General features: G+C 35.6%; 1 protein-coding gene across 13 annotated transcripts in view; it reads right to left on the reverse strand.

The window, feature by feature from the left end:
* SLIT2 (slit guidance ligand 2) overlaps positions 1-14,760 on the reverse strand; it is a 256,464-nt gene that overhangs the window by 225,098 nt on the left and 16,606 nt on the right. For all 13 annotated transcript variants that reach the window (XM_064418540.1, XM_064418528.1, XM_064418530.1 and 10 more), the window contains exon 4: positions 9,816-9,887. In XM_064418540.1, the coding sequence (XP_064274610.1) occupies positions 9,816-9,887 (72 nt within the window). The remainder of the gene's footprint in view (positions 1-9,815; positions 9,888-14,760) is intronic.

Raw genomic sequence — 14,760 nt, forward strand, 5'->3', positions numbered from 1 at the left:
TATGGATTACACATTCATAGGAAAAATAAAAATACCATTGAACTGTCTGGACAGAAAGAGAAATGAAAAGAAGCAAAGATTTTCTCTTGTACATGTTACCCTGAAAATCCTCAAGGAGTGCTTAGCTGAAAGGATTACCCCCCCAATTCAGCCCCTTATTTCTTCCCCCTAAAGACTAAGGGTCCTGGAAAGAAGCCTTCAGAGTGTGGTCCTTTAAACACCCTTGAGCCAGGGAGGGCCTGCACCTGGGCTTGGCTGTAAAGATGAAAAGAGCTCTGCAAGTCCCAGCTTTATTCTCCATGAGGTGGGTCTGAACAGCCATTAGCAGAGCAGGCCTCTCAAGTGTCTGGGGGAGAGAATAAACCCTGCTCAGCATTCATAAGCAGCCTTTCCCAAGTAAAACCACCAGCCCTGGCTCCAAGTACCCTTACAACAGCTACAAGGATCGGGACAACAGCCTGGGCTGTTCATCACTGCAGCTCTGGCTTCAGTTCTTCTCCAAGTATTGCACATCGTAGATGGGCATTTTCTCTACCATAATGAGAGTCCCTTTAATTGGTACTTAGATAGTGTATGTGAGCTTCCCACCAGGCCTCTGAGTCCCAAACATTTCCATGTAGTTTCAGCTGAAGTTCACTGGTCTGCGTGGAAAGTGCAGCCTAAGTCTTCCTGCATGCATTGCTCATCTCAATCACTCAGCAGCACAGCAAACCCACAAGCTCTACCAGGACTGAGAGGAGAGCAAGCTCTGCATAGTACAGGGTAAGCCTTTCTTATCTTTCCTAGGCGTATCCTAAGGCTCCTCCATCCAACATGCCAATTAAGAAATGGATATTGCAGAATTATTTTTTCAATTAAAAACACTGAAGAAAGGACTGAAATTGCAATATACTGTTTGAACTCTAAATGCTCAAATGTTTGAGACAAAGGAAAATGAAGTCTCTATCTGAATATTAAATTTCTACTTAATATATTTTAAGAAGTTTGAAAAACATTAAGATCCCACTGGCAGATTGAAGTCTCACTGCAGCTGTATTATTTCATCAAGTGTTAGTTGGTTTATATCAGTTGCGTGGAAAAAAAGGAACATTTACTGTATCAGCAGATTCCATCTGCATTTTCTAACTCAAGTTATTGACATGTGAGAAGGATATGATCATCAGGAAAAATGAAAAGAAAGCAAGATGTGTGGATCATCAATAATTGACTTAAATAGTGCTGGGGTTTTTATTATTATTCTCTTAATATGCTTTAAAATTGTGAGGTTTATTCCATGAACAAAGACTAAATAATAACCAAATGTATATGTAATTTCAATTTTTACTACAGTGTGTTTGTAAAAACACATCAGTTCAAAAGCATCCATTCTTTAACAAAGAGCATTTCATCTAGCATTAGATCTAGAATGCAAAAAAACCTACTCAAACATGCTTTCTAGGGTGACATTATTGCAGAAAGCGTTTGTAGATCAACACTACAACAAAAAGCATTATGAAGGACCCAGAGCAAATTAAATCTTTTAGATAGCCTTGACTTTGATACAATGGAACATGTGGAAGTATATCTATGCTGGGTAAAGTGGATAGGGCAATTTTTTAGTAATGTTCTTTCCCTGGCCAATTTCCTATTCATTTTGAAGAACTTGGACAGTAGCTACTACAACCAGAACTTGATATTATGTCTGTTTCAAACTTCCTTTTTTTTTTCTTCTAGAAGCTTGTATATCCTTATCAAGAGCATATAGACAAATCTGCCAAACCATCAACTTTTTTAACTACAGTAAAATTTTTGTTGATAAATTCTATGTACATTAGTTATTTTCTAAGAAAAACTATGCTCTGTATAAGAATGTACACTTTGGGAAATATTTTTAAATGGAAAAATATTGTGTTGTTTGAATGCTGTGTGAGTAACTTTAAAGAAGCTTTAAAACAAATTCAATGCATTTAAAATGCTATATAAATCAACATTCAGGATGAAGGGTCAACAGGGGTTAAACTGTCTGTCCTTCTTGATTGCCTTCATAAATGTCTTTTCTAGCTGTATTATAGAAGCAACCACAGCATAACTTGGATATTAAAACCTCCACGGAAACCAACAATAAAAGCTGCTAAGAATTTCACAAGGGTTTTTTTTTTCTCTTAGGTGTTAATTAAATGATCATTTAACACTGAAATGTAAACACAACATTTTCATCTGCTGACAGCATAGCCCATTATAAATCCAGGGTAATAAACGTCCTGGTGTTAATACTCTGAACCAGGTTCCCACAACACACTAAGATGCCTTGTCGTGTCTAAGGTTAAGCATCTAGACACAAAACAAAGATTGTGCCTACTCGACTTCCAGTTCAATTTTCCCATCGCCCAGTGACCTAGGTAACACTTTGAGCAATAAAGAATAAATTTAATTTCTCCAGCATTTTGTGAGGATTAGGAACAATTGTTGGCCTGCAATGACTTTTTATCCTTGGATTCTTTCTCCTCCAGAGCATTCCCCCAGTTTTAAAAGAAAATTCTGATGGTTTAAGACACAGAACAAACAGAACTTTAAATTAGGCTTTTTTCAATCAATTGGAACTCTTGGAGGGGAAGCAATCAACTTTTCTTTGGACTTTTCTCAGCTATTCAGTTACTTTAGGCTTTAATCTTCCACTTGTAGAAGAAACCTACCATCACAGGGACAAGCCTCTATACTTTCAGATTTTCTCTTGGCTTGATTTATTCCTCTTTTCTGTTCTTATTTTTTTTAATCAAGATGACATGGCTGCACTCAAATGTCCACTCTGTGCAAGCCAAGACTTACAGATGTCCTCTTTATAATACTTCACACCATGTTTCTGCACCACATAATAATGGCAATTCCTCTGACGTGCTTTTTTACTTTTCATAACTGCTTTCACTGAGTTTCAGTTTTCTACTTAACTCCTGACTAAACAATTTCCTGTATCATAATTTTACAAAGCTTTCAAGGTCAACCCTCCAGAAACAATGCTGAGACTGATTAAGACTGGACATGAATATGTTTACAGGTGATCCAAAACCAGCCACTTTCATTTTTGTATTCAAACAATTCTCAGATTTAACTGCTATGATTCCAACAAAAACACAGAATTATTTATGCTTGTTGTCAAAGTACCAAAACCACAATAGCCTAAGTAGACCTCTCAATTACACTGAATACCACTCCAGTATTTACATAGAGCTATGGCTTGAGTAATTAATATGATTCATGTTTTCACATTAGACATATTTAAATGCCAGCAGCTAATAGCATGGAAATTTTTAAATAACAAGATATTTATGTTGGTTGAGAAGAATTGCTGTAAGTCATATTTTTGTTTGCTTGGTGTTTAACATAAATTCCCAATTAAGGTTAAAAGTGACTGAAGGGTTTTGGAGTGTTTGTTCTAATAAAAAAACCCCAAAATTATAAGCATCACAGAATCACAGAGTATTCTCTGTGGGGGAAGGACTCACGAGGATCAAAGACCAACTCAATGTTCCTATAGATGCCTTTTGCTGAAATTAGTCAACTATATCAATTATTGCAGCTTATATAAAGAGTCAGTGATCTGCCCAGATCAGAATTAGTTTACAGCCCCAGCAGTCCATCCAATTTTCCATTTTATCTCATAGCAAAAGAAATATCGCTCATAAAAAACCAACAAAATTTTGCTTTTATGATTAAAGAAATACAGGAAAATTCATCCATATTTCAAAGACTGCTTCCAATTATCTCAAAAGTAAAAAATATAAACATCCATAAAGACCATAATTTCACAATAAAATAGTTTATTTCCAATTTCAAAAATCTCACACTATTACTTCCAGTAACAACAATTCACTTGATTTCTCTATATTTGGTACACCATTATTTTTTTCCTGCACATCATCATAGCAAGTGACATGCAAATCCAAAAGAAAGCATAGCTCAGGAAAGGCGAACAGATTAAGAGATTCTATAACAAAGAGCAGGAAGAGTAATATAGTGAAGTTTGAAGTCCAATAATTGCACAGAGTGATAATTCATTTTACTTTTATTTTTCTAACTACATTTCAAAAGTTCATTCTGGTTCTATCAACATTTCCACTCAGCTGAATCTAAGGCTGAATGCTTGCTGTTGCTAGGATATAGCTACACTGCAAGTTGTACACCAAATGCATATAAGCAATACTTGTTTCTTTGCTAAAAAAAAAAAAAATCAATCAACCTGATGAATTGTAAGCATTTTTGCAACACTTCCAAAAATCTCTAAAATGCCATCCTGCCATATCAGTAATGCTTATGTCTGAAGCAAAGCTACAGTGGTGTTTTTTGTTTTATTCAGTACCTTGAGACAACAGAATTCTCAAATTTGAAACATTATAGCAGAGAATGAAAGCTTAAAGTAGATGCAAGTGGTTGTAGGACCAGAAAAAATGTGAACACGTGAGTCAAACTGCATTAAGCATTTGAGCTCCCAATTCTCTTTTGTCTTTACATTAAAAAAGAGTGGGTAACAGAAGTGACAGTGTTTACAGTGTCTCATAAAACTTTATCTCCTAGTTCTTCCATGCCAGAAATAAATGCCAGAAATTAGGTATTACAAATCTAGCACAGAGGTAACATGTTCTCAGTTACTTTGGTTTATTCTCACAGGCAATGAACCTTAACAAGTATATTTTTAATACACAATAATTCTTTTACTTTTCAGATAGGCCTGTCTATCTACCAACTGTGATTATATAAACTCCCAGAAATGTATCTGGCAATGACCATGTGTCATAAGGGACCACATTGACCCTGAAAATATTCCATAGTGGGGCAATAAGAGCTCCTGTTAACAAAAATGAAGTCATGTAGCAAACCAGTAAGTGTTTGCATATTGCAAAAAAGATTAGTAATTACTCATATATTATTTTTTTTAATTAGTGGTTTACAATACCACAAAGCCAGAACTGTATACTCATTTATACCTCTACTAATATGCCATACATCTTTGCTAAATAATAATTTTGAAAGATAGTTACAGTCTGAGAATTATAATCACAGTTCAAGAGTGATGCTAACAAAATAATGCTAGTACTTAAAAAGTAACTAGCAGTAGAATAACTATATTCTTGCCATCTGAACTTAATTGGCTAGATAAAACAATTCAAACGTTCTTGTACTTGAACTAAGCAACTGTGGTAAAAAAAAAATACAAGTCAAAACAGAAGGCAGAGTGATACAATGTAGGAAAGACTTATTTGCTTCCATTTAGCCCTAAAATGATAAAACTTAATTCTATCACATGAAAATAATAAATTGGAGTTGCCTTATGTGCATGCTGCTGAAGAAATACCATAATAAATCATAAAAACTCAAACAAGTGAGTAAAACACACACTATCCTGGGGAAGCTATCGCAACAAGGTGGATTAATAATTCATGTTTGAATTAATGTTTCTTAATTTTTTTGTCCATCCAGCCCACCTCTGAAATAAAGTGGAGCACAGTGGAAACCAACCCACTGCACTTACCTGAGAGCAGCTCTATTATCAATCTACATTCAAAGGAGAAAAATTCTTCAATATTGTCCTTTGAAAAGGGGAAACTCATTTTTGCTCCTCATTGGATTTAACACCCAGAGCAGTTGTTTGCAGTTGGAATATTTCAGAGGCTTTGAGATAATGAGCATTTTTCTAATGAGTGATTCCTTTATTGAGTTGTTAAAATGGTTTCATACTGAAGTGTCTTTTCTACAAAACTATGACTACAGTCTCAGTCACCATGATTACTCTTAAAAGAAATATGACAAAATCATAAATTATACCTTAACAATAGCAAGTCCAGCACTTCAAAATATTTTTAAGTCCTTGTTCTAGCACCTTACATGCACCATCTTACTACCTTTTTCCTTTCCTATCCCATGTGGCTTGTTTTGGGGGGGTTTTTTTGGGTTTTTTTCTCTCTAGGCAGAGCTAAAAGCAGCACAGGGCTCAGCAAGTGATGCAAGCAGCACCTCCAGCAGCAGCCCCGAGCCAGCGGGAGAAGCTCCGGGGCCGGGGCTGCCGGCCGGGATGAGTAATGATGTCGGTGCGGCCGGACAACCGTAACCCTGGCAACTGCAACCTGCAATTCCTGCCTAACCATTGTGGGATTTATTGTGGCAAGGGCCAAAGAGGCCAAGAGTAAAATGAAGCGGAGAACTATGGTGTCTGACACATCTAGTACCACACACTTTAATCATAGCTGGCAGAAATTAATTCAGGAGGAATTTTTGCAAGGGCCCCCCGTACGGCATGTTTTGTTGATGCTGCTGCCGCTGTTGTTCCAGCCTAAGACAATTTTTTAAAGTTTTTTTGATGTTTAGGACTTTTTCTCTGTAATTATTTGCAGTTAGGAATTTTTTTAGTGACTAACAGACATCTCAAAATTGATGTTTATTAATCAGACTACATTAAGTTTTGAAGGTTTTTCCCTTTAGAGGAGAAATATTCAGCAAGTACCTTCAAGTATACAAATGAAAAGAAAAACATATATAAGACAACATTCACTACAAAGGTTTATTTATTTTTTTCCCAAGGCCAACATTGCCTAACTTATACAGATATTAGTCAGTAAAGAAACTCAACCACATTCCAAGCACAAGAAATGTAAATCAGAAGGGACAAGCTTTGTGCATGTAATTCAATAACCTTTACATGCCACTGATTAATAAAGGTATTTTTTACAACTGATTTTTCAAACAGCTTGGGTCCACGCTGCAGCTCCGTATCCTGCAGCAAACAGCAATCAATGAACTGTGATCTAACCAGCTAAAGTAAGCAGTCAAAATCTATTTGCCTCAGATAAGCACTCACTAGGCTGTGGTCATTGTCTGTGCTAAGGTACCATCCCTGACACTACACAACGTAGCATGAGTGGGCAGACAGGTCACCAAAGAATGCTCCTCCTTGCAGCAATACTACTTGTTGAGCAAGAGCTTAAATTCTCATCCCAGAGGATTTCAATTTATTTTAATGGTACTGCATCAAAACAGAGGCTCATGTACATTGTGCTTTGAGAGATTGCTTGCAAGTTAAGATTCATATACCCTACAGAACTCTTCATACTATTTTTGGCATTAACTACTTCCTACTGAAATATTTATGTCAAAGCACCTTTGTAGATAGCTTTTAATGGGAAAATCAGCTTCTGTTTAGACTAAAATTATCCATTTTAACTAGTTCCAGGAGATTTCTTGGAAGGCTGCTAAACTGGAAAGAAAGTAGCCTGAAAAATAATTTAACTACCTTTGAAATTAAGTGTCTTTAGACACAGAAAATAATGCACTGTCTCTTTTAAATTCTCAACCTATTGCTTTCCTTTACTTACACTTCCCATCTGTCAACAAGTGCTTGTAATTTTATTACACTGTCCTGTAGTTTATGCAGAGTTGGTATTATTTTACAGAGTTCTGTTAATGGACTGGATAAATGGTAATGCTATTTAAACTAGTCTCCTGCTCCAGCAAACACAGCTGCAACTGTACTACTATTTCTAGGCAAACATCTTGACCTGAACACGCAGTGCTCTCTCAACCCGTCCAAAGAGAAATTGGAGCAGACAGCAAAGGGAAAGCATAGCCGGCCGCTGGCAGCAACCAACTGTGTCGAATCATAATTCATATACAGTGTAACCTCCTTCTTTTATATTGCATTTAGCCTACACAACAAGCATATGTGCTTCTTCACCTGGCATCTCATTTACAGCCAAGGGTCAAATGGTAATTATTATTCACAGAAGCTCAATAGTATGTTGAAACCTCGCAGTACACACATTGTTTGATTAGCTGTTAAATGCCAAAAATAAATACTGAACCCAAAGCAAAGTATAAATATAATTGATCATGTTTTAAGAACTTTGATTCTCCTTAGAAAACTATTTGTTTGGATGTAAATACATCTAAGCCTATACAATGTATACACACAATACACGTAAAAAAAGGAGTCAATTTATACTCTTCAAAGGGAACAAGCTACATATTATATGGAAATGAACCACAAACATTTAACTAACATCAGTGCCTTTGTTGGCCTGGCATTCTTAATTGCAAGTTTAGTGCTAAGCAGCTGTAATTTTTTACTACCATTCATATTTTCTTTTAGACATGAATACATTATAACCAGACGTTCACTTTCATGGTCTGATCAACAATAACCCTTAGGCAGAGGAAATTTAATACTGTGAAGCCAGTGATCTCTTACTTTCCTCCACATCCACTATGAGCACTTGTGTGCTTTATGTCAAAGGACATTACAGATTTAAGACTAGCATCTATCAAATACACAATTCTGAAATAAATATATTCAAATATGATTTTGACTGAAGTGTCCATCCATTTTTTGCTTGCAAATTATGGCTCATTTCTGTTATATATGTATCTAGGTAGCAACCATTGCACTGTAGGTGGAATAATAAAATGACCATAAATCCCTTTAATCTCCTTCCTGATAGAGGTAATGTCTTATCCCAGCTGATGGAAAGAAGAGACTCAACTGTTAATATACAATGCAATATTTGAATATATTATAATATTATAGTAGAGCAAAATATTTTTGTTTGCTAGGAAAAAAAGCCTTCAGCAGCTTTCTGGCCTAGTCATTTAAGAACTCATTAGATCTACAGGGAATTTCTGGAAACAAAGTATACATCTAAGACAGTGGAATAAAACAAAATGCACAAAAATAAATTTTTACAATAATAGGAGTAATTTTCAGTTTGCTATTGTATTTTGCTATAAGGAGGGAAAACAACTATTATTTCACAATACTAAAATAAAAGTCAACTAAAAATAAAAGCATCACATTTGTTCTCAAACATAATTCCATATATTAAAATGGAAACAAGAGGAATCCCGTTTTCCTCCAACTTGACTTTTCTTTTTCCAAGCACACAATTGATGAAACCCAGTATTAACCAGCAATTTCAACAGCAGAAAGCTCACCTGGAGCCTGAAGAAATGTACCAAACATATCTAAATTAAAACAGGCTGAACTGGTACAACCTAGTAAAAGCCTACTTAAGCGTGCCATGTGTTATCCCTTCCATAACACATACTGTAACTTAAAGGTACCTTACAATTTATTTTGTTCAACTGAAACATATTCTAAACTTTATTCCACATTTCAACTGCAACAGAATTAAGTGGCTTCTTAGAAAGGACAATGGGTCAAACCATGTATTTTAAAAAATTGCCTAGAGTAAGACATTACCAAACAAAGTAATACAATCAAAACAAAAAAGTCTTTCTTCAATTCATTGCCATTTTTATTTAAGGTAAAGCATTTAATCATTTTTTGTTCCCAGAGTTTGAGTTACTACCTTTGTTTTCCTGTGTTGAGGGACACAGGAGAGACTTCTCTACAGACCTAGAATTTGCCAATGCCATCACTTTTCTGGCCAAGTGTGTATATCCACAAAAGCAGAACATCACAAAACCAAAGTGCTTATACAGTGCTGCATCTTTGAGTCAGAATCTCCACGAGCATTTTTTAGCTCTTTTATCACAGAAACAATTACAAAAACCCAAAATCAAAGTATTCTTTCTGAAAAACTTCCTTACAGAAGTGGAAATAAATGACAATATTCTCATACAAGTATCAGTATATGACCTCGATGTAAAATACAATTAAAAAAAAAATATTGCAAAGCAGTCAAAGAAACTACTCAGTTTAAACAACATACCAATGTTCCAAGGCACATTTTAGCCAAATGTGAGGCAAAAAGATAAAAATTCTAATGCAAGACACAATAACAGACCAAATCCAAATTTTCCCAAATAATACTTATTGAGCCATGCCTACTTACAGCCTGTATAACTTCGGAGTCCCCAGGAAGAGCAGCTCAGAAAGCAACTGGAGGTTATTTCTGTTTAGACGCCTTTGGAAAGAAAAAGAAAAAGTTGTGTTAAATTACAAATGCTACAGCAATGCAATGCAGCCACTTTGAGTTGGAATCCCAGGGCTGTAACAAGCTGATTTTAAAGACCAGAAAGGTCCATTAGCGGAGACATGGTCCAGTAGTAAATTTACCATGGACTAATTACATTTTCTGGTTTCCCCCAACAGACCATATTACCTATTTTATGAAAGATTTTGAATCTCTGCAGTGTGAACCAATCACTAAGTCAGGACTTCATCCTGCATAAACAACATGAAAGCTAAAATACAAAATCAGCAGTGCAAATTCAATTCCCTACCAACTCTATGTTCCTCTTAGTATAATGGAGCAGATAGACATTTTGTGACCATGAAAAGGTTCAAGGGAACATGTATCAAATGTATACACTTTCAGTAACAAGATAATATTATGTCTAATGATCCATATAACCTATTTATATAGATTTTAAAAAGCAAAGGAAGCTGTTACAGAAACCCTGATCAAATAGAAGTCAAAAAACCCCAAGGAGTCAGAGCTTATATCTGGCATTACAAGGAGGTTTTTTCATGCAGCTTTCTCTTTAACTGTAAAGATAGGAACATTGAGGAAGCTAAATTAAAAAAAATATATATACTCGATCAGTTATACAGTGTACAACAGAAAAAATTGCAACTGAAATCTGGAAGGTGCCCATTTGTCTGTGAAAATTCTCACTGAGTATGCTGACCAGGGTCACAGCTGCTCAAACTGAGGTGACAAGATCAAAGCCCTCCCTGTATTATACCCATAGACAACAGAACAACCACTAGCCAACGCAAATATATTCTGTCTTCATTTTTTTTTCTAAACATACAATGCAGATTATTCTTTCTACCATGTGTGACAGCCCTGCAGCACACAGTCATCCCAGTCAAGAAGGCAAGCTCAAAACAGGTTTTTGGCTGTTTTTAACAAATGCATCCACCCCATGTGCCACCTGCCATTCAAGCAAAGCAGCCAACTAGAAAAAACTGTTGCATCCCATAAAATTTATCACAGGTCACACTTTGCAATGCATGATCCCTCAATAATTCAGGGCACTGCATGGGACTATCTGATTTATAGATATATACGCATACACATACATATCTATAAAATCATAACAGTGGTTATACTACAGCAATAAACTGCTATCAACACATTCCACAAGGTGAAAAAATATCCTGAGCATTACTCTTGAAAAATTAAGCTTTAGAATTTCATAAAGGCTCAGATTGTCCTGTTTGTTAGTCTTAGGGCTGAACCCAAATAATTAAGACTGTTTAGCCTCCCTGGGCTAATTCTCATAAACATTGTTCCATATAATGGTCTTTCCAGTTTAAAGGTTTTTCCAAAAATTCCCATGTAGATACATAGAGACATTCAAAATCAGATTTTACATAGCTCCATGGCTTAGTTTAGTTTTTCTTCCCTTAAATCTCAATGTGACTACTGATGAGAGTGAAATAATCTGAGAAATATTTTTTATGCACACAGAGGATTGCTGCCGCACTTCAAATCATAAGCAAGCAGTCAGCTTCTTAAGTTCTACATATCCATAAGTCTCCAGTGTTAATTTCAGGTTCTCTTCTGTAAGTCAAGCATCAGAAATCCTGATTTCTGTAAGCAGAAGAAACCTAAATCACACATTTAGTGATTAGAAAAACCTAAGAGTGAAAGAACCAAAAAATGTAAGACTACACTACTGGGATAAGAGAGGTGAGAGACAATGCATTTTAAAAATTAGGAAAAAAAAATCTTAATCCAGCAACAACAAAAAAAATCTGGATTGTGATCTTGCAAGTCACATGTCCAAATTAGTAGAACGAAAAATTTCCATATAAAAGAAAGAGCTATAATTTAATGACTACTGGAAGACTTCAGATTTGAACACTACTTAAAAAGAAAACCATCCAAACATAAATACAAGAAAGCAATACATTTTACTGTTTCTGCAACTACTGCATTTTCAAAATAAAATAATTTATAAATAGACATTTTCTGACCTTTAGTAAATTTAAGTATATGCCAAGACCACAAAACTTAAGTAGAAGACAATTGTTTTAAACTAAGTTATATTTGCAATCCAAGATTTTGAAAATGAAGCAAACTAATAAAAGAGTAAATAAAAAATGAAAAAGTTCATTCACTGCTTCTCTTAGCTAAATAGAGACTTAAGTGCCTAAATCCATTTTTACAGATCCAAAATAACATGGAAAAGCATGCAGGGTAAAGACTAAAGAGTGAGTTTTTAATCAGTTTTTCAGTAAAAAAAATCTGTTGATATGTCTTAATAAACCTATTAAGTTTGGACACTAGACAATTATGAGCTGTTATTGAAAGGGCAATGAAATTACCCAGTATTTGTATTTTGTAGAAGTTTCATATATTACATAAAAGCCTCTCTAGTACAATAACATAATATTAATTGATGATCAAGTTCATCAGGCAGGCTGCCTTTCACTAAATGCAAGAACAGTCTCACAAGGACACACAGGATCACTCAGAAGGATACTTCACAGGCAATATACTTGCTCTGCTATTTCACATCTTACACAAGGAGGTAACACCTTCAGTCAGGAGTTTCTGTTGTTACCTGTACTTCACATACCCCACACAGCTGAGTACACCTTTAACATACTGATGCATCTGCCACTGTACAGACTTTCAAATCTAAGTTATGGACAATAAATCAAATTTTATTAATTAAACTAGCAATAAATAGCACTACCCTCATGTCTCAACAGCTTCTACCCCATGAGCTTGGAACTTCAAATTAGTGTTTCACACAATTTTACTTCACCTTTCACAAGACTAAAATATTTGTTCTTTGAGCACTACACAGATTGAAAGAACATACTAATTACTGATCCCTTATGAATCCTGCATTTTGTAACTCTTACTTTGAAAAGCTTTATCCTACTCACTGAATGTTCTTTTAGAACTAAGATTTCTCTACCAAAAATGTGGTTATTGTTATTGTTTGTGACCAAGAAGATAAAACATAACTAATTTTCATAAAGGCAATAATGGGAAATACATCTTTTACTATACTTCAAAAAGAGACTTCAGCTACTATTTACACCTAATAAGTTATAGCAGAGGCTTTTAAAAGACTCGGTTTGGTGAGTTTTCTATATGGAGACTTTATGAACTAGACTTCACTGAAATACGTTTTTCAAGACTACAGTAGGTAGTTTGGTCTATAAAAATGATATGAAAATATAAGTGAATGGGGAAAAAGTACACAGAGCAAGTCTGAAACAACAGCCTGGTATCACAGTACACAATAGTCTCCCATCCAACAGTCACCATGTAGAGTTTCTAATCATTGCAAAAAGCCACACGAGGAGTCCAGAAAATACTTTATTTTAAAATGGTTCACCATTTTACATGGTTCCCCAACAGTTCCACTTTTTCATGTGACCTGATGCTTAATTTTGTCTGAAATAATACCTCTCCAGAACACACAAACATACTGAAACAAGAGTGAAAAAGATCCCCTTTCTCTTGAGCTGCAACCCAAGGTAAGCACAGCGGATCATGAAATTCAAGACTGCAGGTTTTAAAGAACTACAGTTGTTTTGAATAAAAACGACCATAAACATTCTACCACACCTCCTTTCCATGTTTTCATGGTGGCAGACAGTTACCTAACAGGCCATGTTGCCCCTGGGACAATGGAAGAAGAGAAATTTCAGTTCCACCAACTGAACTGCTCTCCCAGAACTGACATGGAGCTCAAAGTGAAGCACTGAAGAAACAGTGATGAGATATTCCATACTGTGACTATTGAGTTTCCAACTGAGCTACAAATATTTGTGTTTCTCAGAGAGCTCAGAGATGAAGCATTAGTGGTGTGTGAAGCAAGCAACAGAAAATGTACTGAAGAATCTCTGCTAGCATTTTAATAACTTGGATTGTAACGTCCTTTAGTAGTGTCAAAAAATAAATGGATGAGGCACCAGTATAATACAATTCTTTAAAGCTGCAATTCAAATATACTTTTTTTTTCCTTCTGTTGATGAATGGATCTTTGAAAAGAGATTGGGAAAACTTACACAGAAATTTTTGAGCTTTTCACAATAAATTCAAGCAATGTCCACATGCTACCTAAAGTATATGAAGTATTTCAAATACTTCAGTTTAAAACTCCCAGAGGTCAGTCTTCTAGACACAGTAAAGACTAGAATAGCATCTGCAAAGTAAAATGATGGTATAGAAGTATACACAAGGATTTAAGGACAAAGACAAAATACCTTTGACAAATGAGCAGGTGAAAATACTCATCAAATGAAGCTCAATACCAACAGGCAGATAAAAAGTAAGACCTGACAAAGAATAAGCAACTCTTTGAAGCTGACAACATTAAGGTAAGCAAACAAAAAAAAGAGGGGGGGGGCTTGATTTGAGCTAGTGGTTCTGCACAACAGGTTATTTTAGCTGAAATTGGTATATATCTAAGTTTTACTTGTCTTCTGCATGCAGCCAGAGTACATGTAGATGACGACAGAGGTGCACTGAAGGGAGAGCACATTACGTTCCCAGTAGCAACATATCCTAACCCACTGAAGTCTGGCCATGCCACAAATCCATCCTGATGTGTCTCCCAAGTTTTCATGCCACAATAACTATGATCCAGCAGCAATCATGCACGGAGAAGGAAGGGAGGAAAAAAATCTTGATTGCACTGTGTACAATGTAATCATCTGCAATTGCTATAATTCACACCCATTTGTTTCAGACTTGTTACAGCCGTCACTGTCACTTGTTTCTGATCCCACTGTATCAACTACATCCAGCCAGAGAAGGTGTAGGAGACTGTAGAGCCTCTCTGGGAAAATGAGCTGTTCCA

The sequence above is a fragment of the Passer domesticus genome, chromosome 4 (assembly GCF_036417665.1).
Source record: "Passer domesticus isolate bPasDom1 chromosome 4, bPasDom1.hap1, whole genome shotgun sequence".
NCBI lineage: Eukaryota > Metazoa > Chordata > Aves > Passeriformes > Passeridae > Passer > Passer domesticus.